Source organism: Lactuca virosa, chromosome 1 (assembly GCF_052849685.1).
Source record: "Lactuca virosa cultivar CGN04683 chromosome 1, Lactuca_virosa_CGN04683_v6, whole genome shotgun sequence".
NCBI lineage: Eukaryota > Viridiplantae > Streptophyta > Magnoliopsida > Asterales > Asteraceae > Lactuca > Lactuca virosa.
In genome coordinates, this window is record NC_136426.1 from 49,319,713 (window position 1) to 49,340,331 (window position 20,619).

The 20,619-nt window shown below is 31.3% G+C and overlaps 2 protein-coding genes and 1 non-coding gene across 4 annotated transcripts; 1 reads left to right on the forward strand and 2 right to left on the reverse strand.

Moving 5' to 3' along the window:
- Positions 1–4,397: 4,397 nt before the first annotated feature.
- Positions 4,398–5,006, reverse strand: LOC145113696 (uncharacterized). Its single transcript, XM_079049759.1, has one exon. The coding sequence runs from the start codon at positions 5,004–5,006 to the stop codon at positions 4,398–4,400; it is 609 nt and encodes a 202-aa protein (XP_078905885.1).
- A 2,641-nt stretch (positions 5,007–7,647) lies between these two features.
- LOC145104633 (protein MICRORCHIDIA 6-like) lies at positions 7,648–14,511 on the forward strand. 2 transcript variants are annotated; one of them, XM_079041844.1, is made up of 20 exons: positions 7,648–7,980; positions 9,064–9,417; positions 9,651–9,725; positions 9,832–9,866; positions 10,120–10,198; positions 10,301–10,390; positions 10,466–10,541; positions 11,173–11,278; positions 11,363–11,482; positions 12,352–12,450; positions 12,535–12,636; positions 12,715–12,852; positions 12,933–13,025; positions 13,117–13,168; positions 13,254–13,365; positions 13,464–13,744; positions 13,834–13,925; positions 14,010–14,074; positions 14,177–14,219; positions 14,355–14,511. In XM_079041844.1, the coding sequence occupies exons 2-20, from the start codon at positions 9,084–9,086 to the stop codon at positions 14,475–14,477; spliced, it is 2,115 nt and encodes a 704-aa protein (XP_078897970.1). In that variant the 5' UTR covers positions 7,648–7,980; positions 9,064–9,083; the 3' UTR covers positions 14,478–14,511. The 2 variants fall into 2 exon arrangements, with proteins under 2 accessions (XP_078897970.1, XP_078897974.1); XM_079041848.1 differs by having other exon boundaries at positions 9,067–9,417.
- A 1,521-nt stretch (positions 14,512–16,032) lies between these two features.
- LOC145151547 (U6 spliceosomal RNA) lies at positions 16,033–16,135 on the reverse strand. Its single transcript, XR_013732115.1, has one exon. It is a non-coding gene; the product is annotated as a U6 spliceosomal RNA (small nuclear RNA).
- Between the last annotated feature and the right edge of the window lie 4,484 nt (positions 16,136–20,619).

Genomic DNA, 20,619 nt, shown 5'->3' on the forward strand with positions numbered 1-20,619 from the left:
GTCGAGTTGCCTTGTAAAAATGATTAAATAAATATTTAAATGCATACCAGGGATCTGGACGTTACATCCCCCAAAGTACCAACACACCACATAACAAACAAAGCATGCAAATATGAGCCTTCAGCCTGACTGGACCACCTCACAGGGTCTACAACCTATCTGGACCGCTCTACGAGCCTTCAACATGACTGAATTGCCTTGCAGGGCCTACAACCTATCCGGACAGCTCTACGGGCCGTCGGCTTGACTGGACCGCATCGTAGGGTCTACAGCCTATCCAGTCGTCCCTGGATGTCTTGGCCTTCAGCAAAAAGCAGGACCACCTCAACCCTAACACAATATGTCGACATATGTAACAGACAAACATAAACACAAAATCAACAAATACATATAATCATACATATCTACTAATCAGTCATATACCAATATAACACTATCCTATAACCAAGATACATAATCTAGTAGTGTAACACCTGCAGATTCGGGCTAGTCAACTTAGAGACAATAAACATTAAAAATGACTTTTTGATAGAAGATTATTTAGAATGAATAATCTTAACCATGTTATAGTATATGTCACAAGGATTGCGTACATATAAAGAACGCTGAAATCAGACTTATAACGAAGAAGTTATGACCTGTCGAAGTTTTACGGCTAAACCGGCACGACACCGCGTAACGTAAAAAGTGAATTTTTAATAAATTACTTTTTAGACTTAGCGATCTAAACGAAAGTCGTATCATACGTTAAACCGAGAACGTACATAAAAAGAACGTCTAAATCTGAATTTGTATGAGAAATTTATGATTTTTCTAAGATTTAGCATAGTAGTGCACAACCCGAAATTCGAATTTTAGATCGACCGATTTTTAGCCAACACAATCTAAACGAGAATTGAAGATCTCGTTAATAGGAGCTCAACGATATAAAGACAGACGAAAACGGACGTTGGATGACAAAGTTATGAATTTTTAACGGACTTTACCTGTCTAAGCCTGTTAAAATACAACTTTAAAAATAAAGTCAAAATTATCCGACAGAGTTTACACGAAAGTTGTAGATCACATCACTACCTACACGTGGATATAAAGAACATCGAAAACGAAGCCCTTATGCGAAAGTTACAGAATTTAGAAGTCGGAAATAGGCTGATGTGAAGGGGGACACGTGGCTTAATCTCGGCCCTTGCTTTCTCCCCATGGTCCCGCATTCGGATATCGACAGTTGGCCCTCGTATGCGCATCGTAGACCCTCGTACGCGCTACGTACTCCAAAGCTACGCCCAACGTAGTCCGAGGAGTGCAACTATAAATAGATGCGAGAGCACCCTCATTTCTTCACACGTTTACCCTTCTTTCTCTCTCAATACTCCAAAACTATCCCTCCCCTTCCTTAGCACTTCCTAAGTGTTAAAGGAGAGTCCCAGAGTGCTAGAAGGCTTCGAGAAGAAGAGCTTTCGACTCAGAAGTTTTGCCCCCACAGAGTCCGGTTCCTAGCCAAACCCCCTTGTAAGTGAGTTATGCTTACCATACTTTAAGTATAGCTTATGTTTAAGTTCAATATCGTTATTATGAATCTATAAAAAAATATATGTGTTAAGTATTATAAAATATAAAATGTTATTATAATATCTTTTAACTACTCGAGGTACGTGGAATCTGGTTTGAAGGGCCGCATAGGGTTGTTGGATTTCAGAACAACTTAAATGCCAAAATGATCCTGCCCTCTAGTGTTTCATGTCTGTCTCCTGTCTGTACATAGTGGTTACAAAGTATTGTTTAACACTTATAAAACAATATCCCTCGTAAACAGTCGCAATAAATATTAGACTAAAATCTAGTGGTAATAATACTAGGTTTTGTCGAATTTCGAGCCATCACTTTAACAAGTGAGTGCATAGTTACTTTCATCTTATACATAGATATGAAGTATTTAATATAAATTATGTGTTATGTGTGCATAATATCTGTGTTCTTGATATCTATGCTGGATGAACAAAATATACACGTTTTACTTGATTTAAACTGTATATATATGTATTTTATACCTATAAGTATATTGGGTAAAGATGGGTAGATGAAAGATGATATGAATGATGAGAGATGAAAGATGATATAAATGATGAGAGGTGAAAGATGATGAGAATCCTTGACCTAATAGATGACCCAGTCATCTAGCAGAGTATAGATGACAACCACAGACTATTCTAGACAGTTTAGTGGAATGCTAGCAGGCTCGCAACCTGTAGGTGTGGTGAACGATATGTTCACTAGATGTACTCTAAAAACTCTGACAGCTATGGACTTAGTGTCTTACAAATAAACGTTGACAACTATGGATTTAGTACCCTACAGATGAACATTCGCAGCTATGGACTTAGTGCCTAACAGATAACATCGACAACTATGGACTTAGTGCCTGTTATATAAACCCTGACAACGATGGACTTCATGCCTATTCCTTAGATAATCCTTAGGAATAAATATTGAGGAATAAATGATTCTTAGGGAAGATAGTTAAGAATAAAGAAGATAATGGGGATGTGTAATTAGGTTAATTGTTTGATGATGAAACATAATAACTTTATTATTGTGGGTTGAAAACCCTATGTACTCACCAGGTTTCCCAACCTGACCCACTCAGTTTATTTGTATCACACGTATCGATACAAAGACACATTACACTGAGAGATTAAAGGAGATGTAAATCATTAGTATAAATGAATGTTAAGTCTGTTTATGCTTATGTTTCTGTTTTGACATTGACATCCCAAACTTTTAATATAAATAAAATACATTTCTTCGAAAATGCTTTGATAATATTATTATCATGTTTTTTTGGGAACAAATTCCACAATACTACTTTTTAAAATGGATACTCTGATTTTTAATTAAGCATACATAAATTTTTTAAAATGATCTCTTGAAAAAAGCTCTCGCCAACTATAATAAGGTCAATACATGCTTGCAGTCACAAATTCATAATCCTGCAAGCTTGTTTGGTAAGCTTCTCATAAGGTTTATAAACTTAAGTTTAAAAACCAAAAATCAAGGTTTAAAACCTTGATTTAATGCCTAAATAACATTTGATAACAAAACATGAATTATGGGCATTTAGTTTGTTATTCAGTAAAGTACCACGATCTAATGCTCTAAGGCATTTCATTGAACAATATGCATTAAAACCATATTTTTTTTAGGAAACAAGCATATGCATCACAACCTAAATGGATAAGAAAAAGAAGAAACCAATGCATATCTAAATTTAAAAACTTCCAATATTAGCAACAAGAACAAACAATTAATTAAGGGCACTTAGTTTGTTGAATTGTCGTTGCATTTGAAGTTGGGGGCATACCTGTTTAATCAAGATTGACTAATTGATCGTCCAAAACTAGATAAACAAATCTGACCAAAATTCCATTAGAGACAACATATACATCAAGTATTTTAGGAGTAGCCACTTAACAACTTTGAACATGCATTTTTTTTCAAAACTTTTACACTTCGCATGACTTTTTTTAGGGGTAGCACGTGCTACCCCTAGCTACCACATAGCCCGTTGTTGCCTTTAATATTGTAATAATTTAATATTTGTCTTTAATTAGCTAACTAGTTTTAAATAAAATATAATTGTTAGAGCATCTTCAATTGTAGATTTTCTAAAGTTTTTTTTTTACTATTTAAAAAAGATTTTGAAAACGTTTTTACCATTAGAGAAGAAAACTTATTGAAGAAATTATTCCTAACAATTATTTTTCTGTAACATTTTAATTGTCTTTTAGGTTTTATCACATTTGATCTCTACTTTTAATAACACTTCATTATGTATCTTAATTTAATAACACTTCATTATGTATCTTAATTATATTTAGATATTAAATCTTTTTATTAGTTAATCAATTGATTTAATAGAAAAAATGAAAATGAACTTATTTTATAAAAAATATATTATTTAAAGGAAATTGTTAAAACTCTCAAAATTTAAATATATCAAATATTGTTATATAATCTTTTATTGTTTTTATATTTCTATATATATATATATATATATATATATATATATATATATATATATATATATCTTCTATCTTAATAAAAGAAATCATTTTTGCCATGTGGCACTTCCACAAACCATTTTCCATCCAAATGAAATTCCAACTATACCCTTCTTTACTCTAAATATCTCTTTATGTATTATCAATAAATCAAAAATCAAAAATTGCATAATTAACTTTAAATCCCTATAAGTTTGTATCCGACTAACATAAAATTTTGAATTCCTTTTTTAGCTTGAATTTCAGCATAATATTCAATTTCCCAATGTAATTCGATTCCATTTAATTTACAAACATACGATTATTTTTTAATTCCTATATTTGATTTTTTTTCTATGGTTAATACATATAATACACATCCATTTTTGTTTTTAAGAAATTTGAAGGTATATCCGTCAGGTCCCGGGGCCTTGTCCCCCCACAACTCCATACGGCTTGTTTTACTTCATCAATAAGAAAAGGTGAATCCAATGCTTCAACTTGATCGCATGATAGCGATTTGAATAAGTTACTGATAAGCTTAGGTCTCTCAGGCCACATGTCATGGAATTTGGTAGCAAAAAAATCGTGAACCTCCTTCATAATATCTTTTGGGTTTGTATTCCAAACACCATTAATAACCAAACCATGTACACGATTTTTATGATTTGTACTTCTTACTGTAGCATGAAAAAAGGCAGTGTTTTCGTCACCGTTAGCAAGCCATTTGACCTTCGCCTTTTGTTGGAGATCAAGCTTTGCAAGTCGCTCTAATTCAACAATCTTTCGTTTACATTCCTTTCTTTCTAGCAATTCACCATCAGATAATGCACGAGATTCAGCAATAAGTTCCAATTCCGAGACCCTGGCCTTCGACTTCTTCAATGTTTCCAATTTATTATTAGAGTCTACAATTCTCCATTTGCGGATACAAGCTTTGACATACTTGAGCTTGGACTTGAGAAACATATCTGGTAAACCGAAACCACTAAGGGAATTCCATGCCTTTAAAAATTCCTCATTGAATCCATCTTTATACAACCACGAGTTGAAGAAGCGAAATGTAGGTGGCCCAAAATATTGGTTAGAAGGTCTGAGAACGAGTGGTGAATGATCAGAGTGCTCACGGTCGAGTTGAAGAAGCGAAATGTAGGTGGCCCAAAATATCTCTTTATGTATTATCAATAAATCAAAAATCAAAAATTGCATAATTAACTCTAAATATCTCAAAGTAAGGTACTTCGTATGGCGAGTTGATTTGAGAAGAATACCAGTTGCAACAAAACTTGTTCGGAAGGGTATTAATGTCCAATCCAATTTATGTTTGTTATGTGGAGTGGAACCTGAGACGATAGATCATCTTTTTGTCACTTGCAAGGTTGCGGAAGAAACACGTGATTGGATTTTCAAATGGTGTGGTATTTCTGGAAGGCAACTATCCAACATTGAGGAATATCTCAACTTTGCTACTCCTTGGGGGAATTGCCCTAAGAAAAAGTTGGTGGTCAATTTAATCTTCTATGGAATGATTTTGTACATTTGGATGGCAAGGAACAATAGGGTATATAATAAGGTGATTACTACCCCGACAAAGATAGCGGATGATATTATCTCTCAATCATTCTCGTGGTTTAAATAGAGGAGTTCCAAATCGTGCGGTAGTTGGATTGATTGGTGTATTTCTCCTCTTAATTTTTGTTAATTGCCATTGTACTCTTTGTAATCTTGCCCATGATCTAGTTACTTGCTAATCATGTGGCTTTTAATATATTTTCCGTTTCAAAAAAAAACATCCATTTTTCATTATTTTATTAAACTTTAAATGTTATTATTTATTAAATTGATTATGGTTAATATATGATCAATAATATCTGAATGTATTGAATATCAAAATATATTTATATTAGATAATGTTTGTTGAATATATCTATAATTTTATTGTATATTTTCTGTTTAACAAATTATAAAAGCCAACAAGTTGTTTTATAATGTCTATTTATATTTTCTAATTCAAATGTTAATTGCTTCATTGTTTAGATTTATTTTGTTTTTTGCTTTGCTACATCTTTAATTGTGGGTATCATCTTCAATTTAAAAAATTTATGCATTTATATAAGTATGTTTATATAAAAGTAAGGATAAAATTTTATAAATCTTTGTTTTTTCATTATCATTTTTAATTATTAATAATTGAATATAATATTTCTTTTTTTACTCGTGGTTTCACGGGTTGTAACCTAGTATATATATATATATATATATATATATATATATATATATATATATAATTGAATATAAAATTTATGCATTTATATAAGAATGACACGTGATAAAAGTATTTTGATTTATTAGGGAGGATATATATATATATATATATATATATATATATATATATATATATATATATATTCTCCCTAATAAATCAAAATATTTTTATCACGTGTCATTCTCCATTTCATTTGGACACATGTCATTTTCTAATATTTTTGAATAAATATTTTTCAATGTGTCATTTTCTCCTTTTTTGTTTATCTTTTCTTAATTAATACATAATATTTACACTTCAATTAATAATTGTCTCAACTGAAAATAGTCAATAAATGACAATATAATTGCTCATATATTGTATTTAATATGTTTCCTTTAAAATTCAAATTTTAAAATTTAAATTTAAATAAATTTTTATTTAAACATTCATATTTAGTTTTTTGTTTTAACCAACTCATATAGTATACGGGTCTCACAACTACTATATATATATATATATATATATATATATATATATATATATATATATATGAGAATTTTATTATCTTTTTTAGTTTTGGAAAAAATATCCGACAACTTTTTTTTTTTTTTTTTGGCATTGAGTGTATAAAAAAAAATAAATATGACATATGTTTATAAAATAATAAATATTCGACAAGTTTTTTCTGGAAAAATTAATCGAGAAATACTATTTTATATGACATATTTATAAAAATGAAAATTAAATGAAGGAACTTAATAAAATATTTAAGATGAATTAATGATAAATTAGTTGATTTTAGAAAAATTTATTGGAAATGTTAACCATTGAAAGGGTATTTAATAAAAAGTTTTTGTTAGATTATGGTCGGTGGAAAGATAATATAAAAAAACAATAAGTATTTATAAGTTTAATCATTGGAGGATTATAATATATAAATTAATAACTTTTTATGAAATATATGTAGGTTACGTAGGCTTGTCAAAATTAATATGATAAACTTTAACAAAATTTAATTCTTAGATATCATTTTCAATATTGGACTTATTTTAGACCTCTCAGTTAAATATTTATCAATATATGCTTGTAGAAATTAATTTTAACATGTATATCATATACTTACAATTTATATATAAGTTACAGAATATAACATATAACATTATTAATATATAATACTATATGAATTTGTCTTTGGTGAACATAGCAACAAAATAGTGGGCTAGTGTGGTTAACACCAAAATGGTGCAACTTTAAATCTTCAAAATAGCCTATGGTTAGAGATAGTTTTAGTAAGAAAAGATTGTCCATATCGTAATTTTAAATAAAGTACAGGGACTATTTGTAACTTGAGAGGACATGCGAATCCGGAATGCCTGTCACCTTGCTTCAATTTCACCACTGTAGCCTCTGCCGATCAACGGAGTTTCTTCGCGCTGCTTTTTTCTCTCTCTATCTCTTCGTCGATCGTGTATATTTACCAGCGGACGCTAGCGCTACCTTCTGGCCATTCCTCTTTTTCCATCGGCCTCTTCTACACAATTTCATTCTCTTTGATTCCATTTGCATGCCACATTTGGTAAAATTCTCTTTCAATACAAAACCCTCTTTTCAAAACCGCTTTAGTTCACTGTTTCTTCATTTCTCATTTGCTTGAAGTTTCCGCTACTGAGTTTTCATCATAAACGCAGAATACTTGTGAGTTTATTTCATTGATGCATTTTCTCCGACTTTCTAGTAGTGATTTTGTCATGTTCTCTTATACACGATTATTCTTACTGCCACTAGTAGCCAATGTCGCAGTTGAGGGTTACATTATGTATTAGCAGTCTTAAGGCTGTATGAATGATGAATTTGCTATTTCAACCTTTTTGTTTGTTTTTGTTTTACTCGTATTCAGTATTTTGTTACTGATCAAAATATAGGGTTAAGCCCTGGTAAAAATCTACATGCACCATTTGTATTCTGCATTTGGGGAAAATCGTAGGGTCAATCCATGATCTCAATGCGTTAAAACGTAACAAATCATAGGAGAACATCTACTTTGTGGTTCAAATATCCATATAATCTTCTTCCTTTGTTCCTACATTTCATGAAATGAGGGTTCAGTCATGTAAGTTGTGAAGAATAGTACTAGTCGATCATAGTTTTCTTTCGACTGTGTGTGTTCATTTATGGAAGCAGTCTCTCTACCCTTGGAAAAGAGGCACCACTGCCTGCCTCTTACCTCTCCTAGCCCATTCATATGGGAGTTAGGTTTTATTTTATTATTATTATTATTTTGGTTGTTGTTGTACATTCTGAAAATATGATAGGAGTGCTCTAGAGCTATCCTTTTCACCACATATTAAGTCTAGATATAACATTCTAGAATAAAGAGTAAACACTGGACTAATCGGGTGAATCCCCAAACACTTGGAGTGTGATTTGGGTAATACTACTGTTAGTAACTTTTTGTATATGTGGTTGAAGACATGTTCCTTTATCGTGTGCTCCTTTTGATAACTTTTAAAATGATAGAGGATATGGTGTTCTATCTCATTACTTAAAATTATGCTCCGAGCTAAGTATTCTTTATATCATTACAAACAGACTTTAGAGAAAATCAGAAAAGGATCTCCACTTTTTCATAGAGAAACATTGAAAAAACTATTTAGGTTGAAGTCTGTTCTGTTTGCTGGTTCTTTGTCAGTTCTTCTGTTGTGCCACGCTTTATAGTGCATTGTTCTTGCTACAATTATGATACTAAGGCGATTCTGAAGAGATTTTATGACTTTTCAGCAGATTGCAACAAGGAGGATATGGTTGAAGCAGGTTGGGATTATAATCATGGAGAAGTGGATGCAGGGTTGGTTAAGATGGAATCAAATTCCATCAGGACAACTAATGGTCAAGCTGAGTACTTGCATACAAAGTCCAATGCCTATGGAAGAATACCAGAATCTGAAGGGAATAGGAGCCGAAGTGCCTCAAGTACAGGTCAAAGTGGCACTTGCATCTTGGATCATGAAAAATCACATGTTGATGATACAAGCCCTTGTTCTACATCATCAACATGTGCTGCACCCATTTGTCGCCAATTTTGGAAAGCTGGAGCTTATAATGAGGATCTTACACCTGTCACCAAAACGCATGGTACTTCACAATCAAACTAATCTCATGATTCTTTATCGTTGTTTCTTCTTGGTGAATGCGATTATACTGATATGATTGAATCCCAATTTCATGATTAAAGAATTGTTGGTTGCTTCAGAAAGCTTAAAGAGTCATTTGAAGATCTTATTAGTTATTGTGCTTGCTGGTGTAGATAAATATATTTCTATTAATATATTGTTTGATGCATTAGTAACTTTGTATGTAATTAACAGCTGGTTCAAGTTATCTACACATACACCCGAAGTTTCTTCATTCAAATGCCACTTCACACAAATGGGCATTTGGTGGTATGTTGAGCTTCATCCTGTTATTTGTTCTATGTTATATAATGCTACGCTAAATAGAGATTTTGTACATTTGTAACACATTCTATTTGCCATCTTGTATCTGCAGCCATAGCAGAGCTTCTTGATAATGCTGTGGATGAGGTAATCATGTTAATGTATTTCTAGTTGATTTTTCTTCAAGAAATTTATTTTTATTTCTTTATATACCATCATTCTTGTTGTTGCCTATTTGTTTATTTTGTTTGGATACAGTTACATTTGTCTTTATGATAGCTAATCATTTCTTTCTTTCCCTAATCAGTCTTTTTACCCGATTACGTGAAAATGGAAGTATTTGACTTGTAATGCTTCTGCATATTACCTAACAGTCTTCTGTGCTTTACCTGTTGTGTAGATACAAAAAGGGGCCACCTGTGTGTACATAGATAAGACTTTAAACCCAAGAAATGGAAGTCCAGCATTGTTGATTCAAGGTAATGTTGTGCTTTAGGGTTTCCTCTTTGTCATCTTCCAACTCTTGCAAGGTTATCATTATATGTGTGGCTTTTGTCCTGATGATTTAAATTTTAAACTAGATGATGGGACTGGAATGGATCCAGAAGCAATGCGCCAATGTCTGAGTTTTGGGTTTTCTGATAAAAAGTCAGACTCTGCAATTGGAAAGTGTAGGAACACAGTCTTCTCATTGTTGTCATTTTGTTTTTTTCTTTGTTTTAATTGGTTGTGTTGTTGACATTTAGATGGGAATGGATTTAAAACAAGTTCCATGAGGCTTGGAGCAGATGCCATAGTTTTCAGTCGCAACTTTGTTGGCAGGTTTGGCCCTTGGGTTAACAACATGACTAGATCTTCTATTGTTTTTCTATTCTACACCAAGGGGTTTTTAAAACTTGTAATATCTTTAAAATTATAGTATTCTCAATGTATACTATGCATTTAAGCTAAACGAACCCATGTGGATCCAGAAACAAGGATGATCTGCAGTTGACAGCAAGTTGTCATCTTGTTTGTTGTATACACCATTTTCTTATTTTTCACACAACAAAAAGATTTTTAACAATGAAAGACCAACTTTAATATTTTAAAATTATGTTCAAAAAGAACTTTTAACAAGTCCATGTGGATCCAAAAACAATTTTCACCTCAAGTTAACAAAAAGTCGTTTCTCACATAACAAAAAGATTTTAAATAGTGCAAAACAAACTTTTTATATCTTTAATGTTAAGTTATTGAAGTGTAATATGAATTTATGTTCCATGTGGACCCAGAAACGATAATTACAGATCACGTGCAGTTTACAGCAAATTGTGCATGTGTTGTTGTATACACTGTTTTTTTTCACGCACAAAAAAAAAGATTTAAAATAATTTAAGACCAAAATAAAAAGTTATGTTATTGTTTTGACTTTTGACATTCGGGTATCCTAACTGTTTTGTATACAATACAGTTTTGAAGAATGTTTGAAAGGGAATGGGAGTTTGACACAGAGCATTGGCCTTTTATCATACACATTTCTGACTCAATCAGGCTATGACAGAATCGTTGTTCCCATGGTGTGTGAGAGAGTTTACATTTCTTGTGATTTGCATTTACGCATTCCTTATTTAGGTCCTGAATTACTCAATTGTATACTGCAGGTACACTATGAGTTTAATTTTAAGACGCATGTTTTCCAGTCACGCCAACACTCTGACTCAAATCTATCCGTGCTTTTGAAGTGGTCTCCTTATTCAACAGAGGAACAGCTGCTAAAGCAAGTAAGCATACTGTTTCTGTTTCTTGGCCTAAATGCACAAAATACCAATCTACTTTTCAAAAGAAGCATATTCTTGTTTCTTCTTACTACAACATTATGCTTTCGTGTTATTTCTTATTAGGGTATTGTACTTTGAAAAATCTACCTAGTTATTGTAACTGATAACTAAAATGGTTATCTTATCCCATTTGCTAATTGCTATAATATAATTGGGAAGATTTTTCAAAGTACAATGCCTTAATAAAAGATATTTTGAAAGTACAATGTTGTAATAAAAAGAACCAAAAGTACAATGCTATAATATATATTTTTTGTAGAGGACATTGCCTAAATTCTTCAAAGTATGATACTACTGTCTTCTGTCTAAAATTGATTTTTCTTGGGCCAGTCATATTATGTTAGTACTATACCATTTCTTTCTTGGGCTAAATGTAAGAAATAGCAATGTAGTTTCCAAAAAGGCTTTATCCTAGCATTGTACTTTCATTTCATCTTATACCTTCAAATGATTTCTCCTTAAGGTATCGTACTTTGAAACAGATATAACAATGGGATTTTCTACTTTAAAAGGTAGAAAGTTATTGTTGTTATAATTGGGTAGATTTTAAAGTACAACACCCTAATAATAAATAATTAGAAAATACAATTATGTAAAGAGAAGGATAGGAATAAAAGTTTAAAAAATACATTGTTATTTGTTGCATTTAAATCGGCTGATCTTCTGTTTTAAATTGAGCTTTCTTGGAGTTGGACCAATCATCTCCTTGTTGAAGTTTTACTTTTACCACAATCAGTTTGTATTACAACATACTACTAGATATAGAATTGTAGATTATCCATAATGCTAATGGGTTGTTATTACTTTTGTAGTTTGATAATGTTGGTCCTCATGGGACGAAAGTCGTCATCTACAATTTATGGCTTGATAATGAGGGTAATGTGGAGCTTGATTTCGAGTCAGATCCCGAGGTTTCAGCTTCTTTCTTTTCCATCATCACTACCCTTTTTGTGGTTATTCTACTGTCACAAATTTGAATTTTGAATTTTCTGCAGGATATTCGTATAGAATGGGATGGAAAAAGTAAAGCAAAGGATGATTCTCTCAAGGCAAAAAATGAAAATCACATTGCCAATCGCCTAAAATATTCTCTTCGTGTAAGTGTGAGGAGTTCAACTCTATTTTTTGAACCATGCAGATGCAGTTTTTCCTTAAATTTCTAACATATGTTTCAGGCATATTTATCCATCTTGTATGTCAACCTTCCGGAGACTTTCTGCATTGTATTGCGAGGAAAAGTTGTTCTTTATGATAACATTGCAACTGATCTCAAGCACCCTGAATTTATTGAGTATAAACCGCATAGTGGCGAGGTGAGGTGATTATAACTTTTTATTTATTTAACTTCAAACTAGGCAATCACCTGATTTTTAATCTGATCAAATTATTTCAGGGCAAAGTGTTAACAACAATAGGGTTCCTTAAGGAGGCCCCAGATGTGAATGTCCATGGCTTTAACATCTACCACAAGGGCCGTTTGATACTGGTGATTTTGATTTACATTTTTCATTTTTACCTATTTATTTATTCTTGTTAAAAAATGGAAATTCTAACACTTTGTATAATTTTTTATTCAGCCTTTTTATCCCGTGGTTACTTTTAGCCGCAACCGAGGGAGAGGTGTTGTTGGTGAGTGTTTTGTCTTGTTATAGTTGACCATCCAATGGACATTTTTAGTTGACTTTTTTTTTTTTTTTTTTTTTTTTTTCTGTAGGTGTACTTGAAGCAAACTTTATCGAACCAACACATAGTAAACAAGATTTTGAGAAAACAAATGTTTTCCAAAAGCTCGTGACTAGATTAAAAGACATGACACATGAGTACTGGTGAGACCTAGCTACTACTACTTGTACTTGTTTCATGCCAAATAATATTATAACATAACTCTTTAAACTTTAAAGTAACATTTATTTGTTGTTGTTAGGGATGTTCATTGTAGCCTAATTGGGTATCAAGTTCCTAAAAAGCTTCGATCTTCTTCATTGCCTCCCCCGACCCCGAATTCAGCTCATTTTACACAAACGCCTCCACCCTCACACTCGAGAAAAAGCACTATCACTGCTAATCATACTGGTGGCTCTAAAAGCGCACCAGTAATCACCACAGTTAGCAGCAGGGCTGCTTTATATGCTAAATCACCACCCAATCCCAATCCCAATCCCATCATAGAAGAACCACCTGCTGTCCCACAAGCTGCTGAAGAGGGTATTATCATTATTTGATTTTAATAATAATAATAATTTGTTTTTATTGTTGAGGTTATAGACTGATAATCACATGTTTTATTAAATCAGGAGGATCAGGTTTGAAGAGGAAATTACCAGAGGGAGAAGGATCCCATTTGAAAAAGCATATGAGAGAAGCTGATCAACCAGACTCAAATATGGTAATGAATGTTTAGATTGGAAGAAATATTCTTTATTATCTTTATTTCTTTCATCATAACAAACATCGTGTTCATTGTTTGTAGCCTAATACTGCACAAAGTCAAAGGTTGATGATCTTGATGCAAGAAAACAAGAAGCTCCAACAACAGTGACTATCTATCTTTTTATTAAATTTTATAATATGTGTATGTATATTGTGTTGTGACTTGTGAATGTCATTTGGTTTATTTGTATGTTTGTTTTGTTTCAGATGCTTGAAATCCGAGAAGGCAGGGGAAGAACTTAATCTCAAGGTACGTAGTTGATTTTAGTAATATTTTTTAGTTTTTACAGATACAGACAATCTATCTGCATTGCATTGCCTTTGTTTATTAATTTAATGTCAAATGTCATATTATTATTATTAAATGGGAATTGGCAATTGGCAGGTGATGAATCTGAAGATAGCATTAGGTGAGGCTCAAAAAGAATACGCTGCTTTGTTGGCAGAGTTGATGGTTTTTGAGAATGTGAATGTTAATAGCAGCAGAAGTGGATATTTGTACATGTAGGCAGTAGATATGATTCCACGAGTCTCTCTCTCTCTCTCTCTCTCTCTCTCTCTATATATATATATATATATATATATATATATATATATATATATATATATATATATTGTGTTTTTTCGAATAGAGAATGAGGTTTAGGTAGGGGGTAGTAAAGCTGTAAATGTGAATATAGGGGGGATGAAATATTATGAGAGGTACATGGCACTACTAGTAAATACATTTAGGACCGACAAAAACATTATTGTCAAGTGAAGTCCTTTTTGCTACATGTTTTCTATGAGATGGTTAAATATTTCCCAAATCGCCAAAAGACTTGGTTATTTATTTATTTATGAAAGCTTGAAGAAGATATTTTTTGAATCTTATAATAAATAATAACAACAAAGTATTCTAAAAGTTTATATATCTATCGATATATCTAATTTGAATGCCGTGTAAACTACTACACTTGCATCTATACACAATTCCCTAGTCCACTTCATTTATTAAACAAAATCATAAAACCTCAAGTCAACACCCTATCTGTTACCCACAACAAGAGTCAAGATAGCACATAACATGTTGACATTTGTGTATTGACATTTGCCAAATGATCTTTAGTCCAGTACTATGTGAATGTGAGTGATAAAATAAAAACAGCCAGCCTCCTTCAAGGAACAATTATATAAATTTGTGTTCACTTGAAAGATGATGTGAAACGTAAACAAATGGAACATTCTCTTCTATTTATTGTGTATAATTTAGCTAGCAGGTTAAATATGTTAAATATTATGTAAACCTAAACATAAATTAGGATGAAAAGAATATCATACAAGAACACGCAGCAGCTGACACTAATAAAAACACAAAATAAAATCTTAAGTTCCATTGTTGATTACGGATTGAGGAGCTCAACAAACCAAACCAAATCAATATCCACAGCAAACCCCCATGGAAGTGCATAAGTGTAGACGAATATAACTAAGGAAGTAAGCTTGAAACTACAATCAAACATTTACTCATATTTGAACGCACACACGCACAGTATCTAGTATCTACATAGCTTCCAAAGATTGCAACTTTTGATGCATATGTCCTCAAAATCCGCGACTACTTAACGAAAGGAGAAAATAATTGAAAATACCATCAAAACCCTAACCTCCTTTCGATTGCATCAATACTGTTTTGGTCACAAAACGCTATGATCCGAGATTACTATGGCTGAGAGACCAAAATTCACAAAAGTGACATGACCATAACTTGCAGTTTACTTGACAAAAACGTCTTCAAATGCCCTAGTTTGAATTAACAATATGCTGAAAAATAAATTGCCAAACTGATAGCAGAAATAATTGAAATTTTCTTGATCTACAAACCCTAATCGAAGTGTGAGACACAAATAAACTAAGGAACTGGAGTTTAAAACAGAATAAAAAATTGGCTCATATTGGAACACACACTGAAAACGAGACGATAATAAATGTCCAAATCGTAACCTCCGTTTCCACGTCGCATGACATAAGTATCGGTAAGTTTAATGGTGATTAGGGTTTCTGCGAAGCCGATGAAGATGGAAAAAAATTTGGACCATTTCTCGATTTGTGCGTGTCATCCTTGCGCAGGGGCCATGCTAATCTTCTCGGTATCGTTCCAATTTTATCGGATGTCCCCGAAGGGACGATTAAAGATGCTGAGCTCGACCATATAACGCTACACTCAGTTCAAAATTAACGACATGGCGGAATTAATAAAATTAATACAGAATATACCTGAATGATGCGTTGGAATGGATTGACGATGGATTGATTGTCTGGGTTTGATATGTTTATATGAATATATGGATATGTTTGGATAGGGTTCTGCTATTCAGAAATAGACGAGCTATTTCAACAGAAGAAGATTGAGATCAACTCAAATCTTAAACACTCAAACTTCGCTTGTTTATTCCATATGGGCAAAGGCCCTATTTATAGGCTCAAAGGAGCCGAGTACAATAATTGAGTTGCAATCGTTTGATTGCAATATGACAAACCTATTTACATTATAGCCCCCTAGACTATTGAGGGTTACACACTTTAAATCATATCCTACAAACTAGATATCATATTCGATAGTGACATATAACCTATCGACATATGACACTTAATCTACTGACAATGACAAATACCAATAAATACAAATAATATACAAATTATAAAATACATCCTTCCATAACGAAAGGACACGTGTCTTCAATAACGTGTCTTCTTTAATAATGGCTTTTTATTGCTTACGTCATTCCTCCCGCCTCCGAAAAGACATATTTTTGAATAATGTTTGCTTGTGTCATGGCTGACGTTAATCTTTCATGAATGGTGCCTCTTTCATAATCGAGTAGGAATGTTTTTAACTGTTTCTCTATGATGGCTTCCATTCTCTTGTCAATGTGTCTGCTATATGATTGTTGGCGCTTTTGATATACTTGAGATATGGATGAAATTGATGTAATTGTAATTGCCACCGGATCAATCGTCCTCGACAGTAATCTTCTTGTAACTTATACCGCCAAAAGCCAAGTAGATACTTGGAATCTGTGCGTAATTCGAATCTGGTTTGAAGTAGCTCGACTTTCCATTTTTTCAATGTTCTGAGACATGCTAGTGTTTCTCGTTCATGTGTGCTGTAATTTTGCTCCGTTTGGGAAAATGTTCCCGATATATACTTGCATAGTTTTTGCTCGTATTTATCTGTTTTTAATACTTCAGATGATACATCTGTATCAATGTATGCTTTTGGTGATATTTTCATATCACTGTATGCTTTTGGTGATATTTTCATATCACTGTATACTTTATCATTGTTTACTTCAGATGGTATTTTCATACCAGTGTGTGCTTTATCATTGTATACTTTTGATGAGTTAGATATGAGGTTTCCCTCACTATCTAATCTCAATAATACTTTTCCCCGTATAATTGCTTTTAGGCATCCTGCCCAAGTGTCTTGGGATGCATCTGTTTCTACGATTAAGAAATCATCTATTTTTGCATTATATAAAGTAGGGAGAACTTGAATGTTTTGTTTTATATTTTGTACCAAAATAGTATCTGTATTGGTCCAAGACCAAGGTATTTTTTCTGATATTTTCTTTTGTAAAACTTTTCTTTCTTTCGCTAAATTTTTCAAAAATCCTTGTTCTGCAATATAATTTAAACAACCAAGAAATCGTTGTATTTGTTTTCTATTTTCAAGTTTATCAGGAAACATATTTAATTTTTCTCGTATATTGTCTGTTAACGATAATTGACCATTTTCTCCAATTTTTAAACCGAGATATTCAACTGTAGTTTGAAAAAGTTTTGATTTCTTTTTTGATAAAACTAAACCCTTTTCTTTAATTCTTTGTAAAACCTTGATGACTGCATCAATGTGTGTTTGTTCATTTCCTTTTGTAAAAACAATTATATCATCAATATATGCAAGACAAATATGATCTAAACCATTTAAGGTTTCATCCATGAATCGCTGATATATTGCTGGTGCCTGTTTTAAACCGAATGGAAGGACATTCCATTCATAATGCTTCTGAGGAGGACATGAAAAAACGGTTAGTGGTTTCGTATTTTCATGTAAGCGTAATTGCCAATATCCGGATTTTGCATCAAATGTACTAAAATGTGTATTTCCTTTTATTTTTTCTAAAATATATTCTTTTCGTGGTAATTTATATGAATCTCCTATAGTAGCATCATTCATTTTTTTATAATTGATTACCATTCTTCGTTTGCCTCGTTTTATTTCATTATTATTTTCTACATAAAATGCAGGTGCTGAATGAGGACTCTTGCTAGGTCGAATGATTCCTTTTTCTAATAGTTCAGTGCATTCCTGTTTGAATTCAGAAACATCTTTTATGCTGTATGGAATTTTATTTGGAACATTAACTTCAACATTAGGGTTTTTTAATAATATTATTATTTCTTGATTATTTTTATTTTTTAAATGATCTAGCGGGTTTTCGCTACATACTTCTTCGAGTTGTTTTTCAGCAATTTCTTTAGCAAATGTTAGTAATATGCTTAGTTGAAAACCAACTTCTTGTTTGATTATTTTAATAAGATCATAATGTTTGATAATTGCAGTTTTTATAAAACCTTTTGTTGGATGATTGAGACTTATATCGTCATTTGTTTGTATAAATGGTTGATATAATTTAAGGAAATTATTTCCTATAACTAAATCTATTCCCGAATCATGTTGATATATAGTTGGAGTTTTAAATGGTGTTTTTTCAATTACTATATCTATATCTCTTCCTACGAACCAAATTTTGTGAATTGATTTATCAGCAATTGTAATCTTTAATGGTTTTTCTAATTTTTTAATATCTTTTTTCTTCCAAAACATAAAGTAGCTCCTGTATCTATATATGAAACTAATTCTTTATCTTGTATTTTGGTTGTAATAAAGGTACTATTTGGGTTAATATTTGTTTTTCTTTTACTCATTTTAGGATTAGTTTATAAATTTCTTTTAATTGATGTTTTTTCTTGTAAAGCTTTTATATTAACAAGTTGTGTTTGTTAGAGTGGTTGAAACATTGCGTATTGTTTTTAGATTTCGATTTTGTGATTTTTTGTTTTTATAACTCCATAATTTTTTATTTATTATTGTAATTATAGTATATTTGGGTTTTATTATTCATTTTTATTTTACCATGTGAAAGGTCGTTTAATGGTAAGTGGTTTTTCTTTAAGTAGTGGTTTTTCATTGAGTGGTTCTTCTTTAATTGTTTTTATTATTTTTAAATATTTTTCAAGTAGATTTTTCTGTTGAGTTAAATTCTGTAATAATTCAGGGATTTGTTTTAATACAATTAAACTTTCTATTTCTATAATATTGTTTAATTTTTGACTAATTATATTTAGTTTTTCTCCTACTGATTTATCTTCTTCAGGATTAAGACCGATGTTATATATTGTTCCTTGTGGTAAATTTTGTGGTATTTCTATAATCATTTCTTTATCTGGTATACATGGTTTTGTATTTTGATATGATCCTTCAAGTGTTTTAAAATATTTTAGGGAATTACTAGATGATTCTGTCATATTCTTAAACTTAATGATCTAATCATTTCTTTAATATCTTCTAGCTTTTCATCGTTATTTTCATTAGATGTTGAAGGCTGACATTCTGAAATAGAAGATCTACCTATTATAGTTGAAAATGGAGGTTCTATAATTGGACTTCTTTTTATTAACGGAGTAGTTATTATTGGTTGAAAATTAGTTTCATTGAATATTCTATTATTAGTCATATTTAGTGATTCAAGGGATAATAAAGGGGTAAATAATTTATCTATATAAATTCTATCTTCTGTTTTAAATGTAATACTATGATGAGAATTTGTTAATGCATAATTTATTTGATATGTAATAGTAAATGGATGATTACCTTTTATCATAAAATTTTGTCTTAATAATTTATATCGTACAGTAATACTATTACTTAAATTTTTATCTTTAAGACTTAATCCTAACTGAATATTAATATCAAATTTTATTTTTCCTTCAATTAAATTACCTTCTCCTTTTGCAATAATATTTTCTTGGTTATTAATTATACGATCATCTCTGATTTCTAATTCTATTGGTGTATTTAAATTACTTACAGTACTTTTTAAGATTATTTGAATAGTTGATATATGAATATAAGCAATTTTTATTCTATCTGTTTCTTTAATATGAGATAATCTATTTCTAATTTGTTGTTTATTTATTATGGGTATAGTAATATTTCCTTGAGTTAATTCTATAGGTATTGCTTGTTCTCCTATAATTTTTCCATAATATATAATATTTTTTCTAGAAAAGAAATTTTTAAATGTGTTATGTCTAAAATTATGTCTTTCGGATAGTGTGAAATTTGATTTTCTTATAGCGTCTTTATTGATGTTATTTTTATTAATTAAAGCATCAAAAGTGTATCCAGATTCATTTTCTTCGTTATTAATAACTATTGGTGAGTTTTCTATTTCTTGAGACATATTTATAGTATTAAAACTTCTTTCGATAAATATTTTAATTGTTGATAACTTTTTTAAATATGAATATTTAAAAACAATGGTTATTCATTATCATGTTTATGATGCTTATCATGTTTATGATGTTGCATATGCATATGT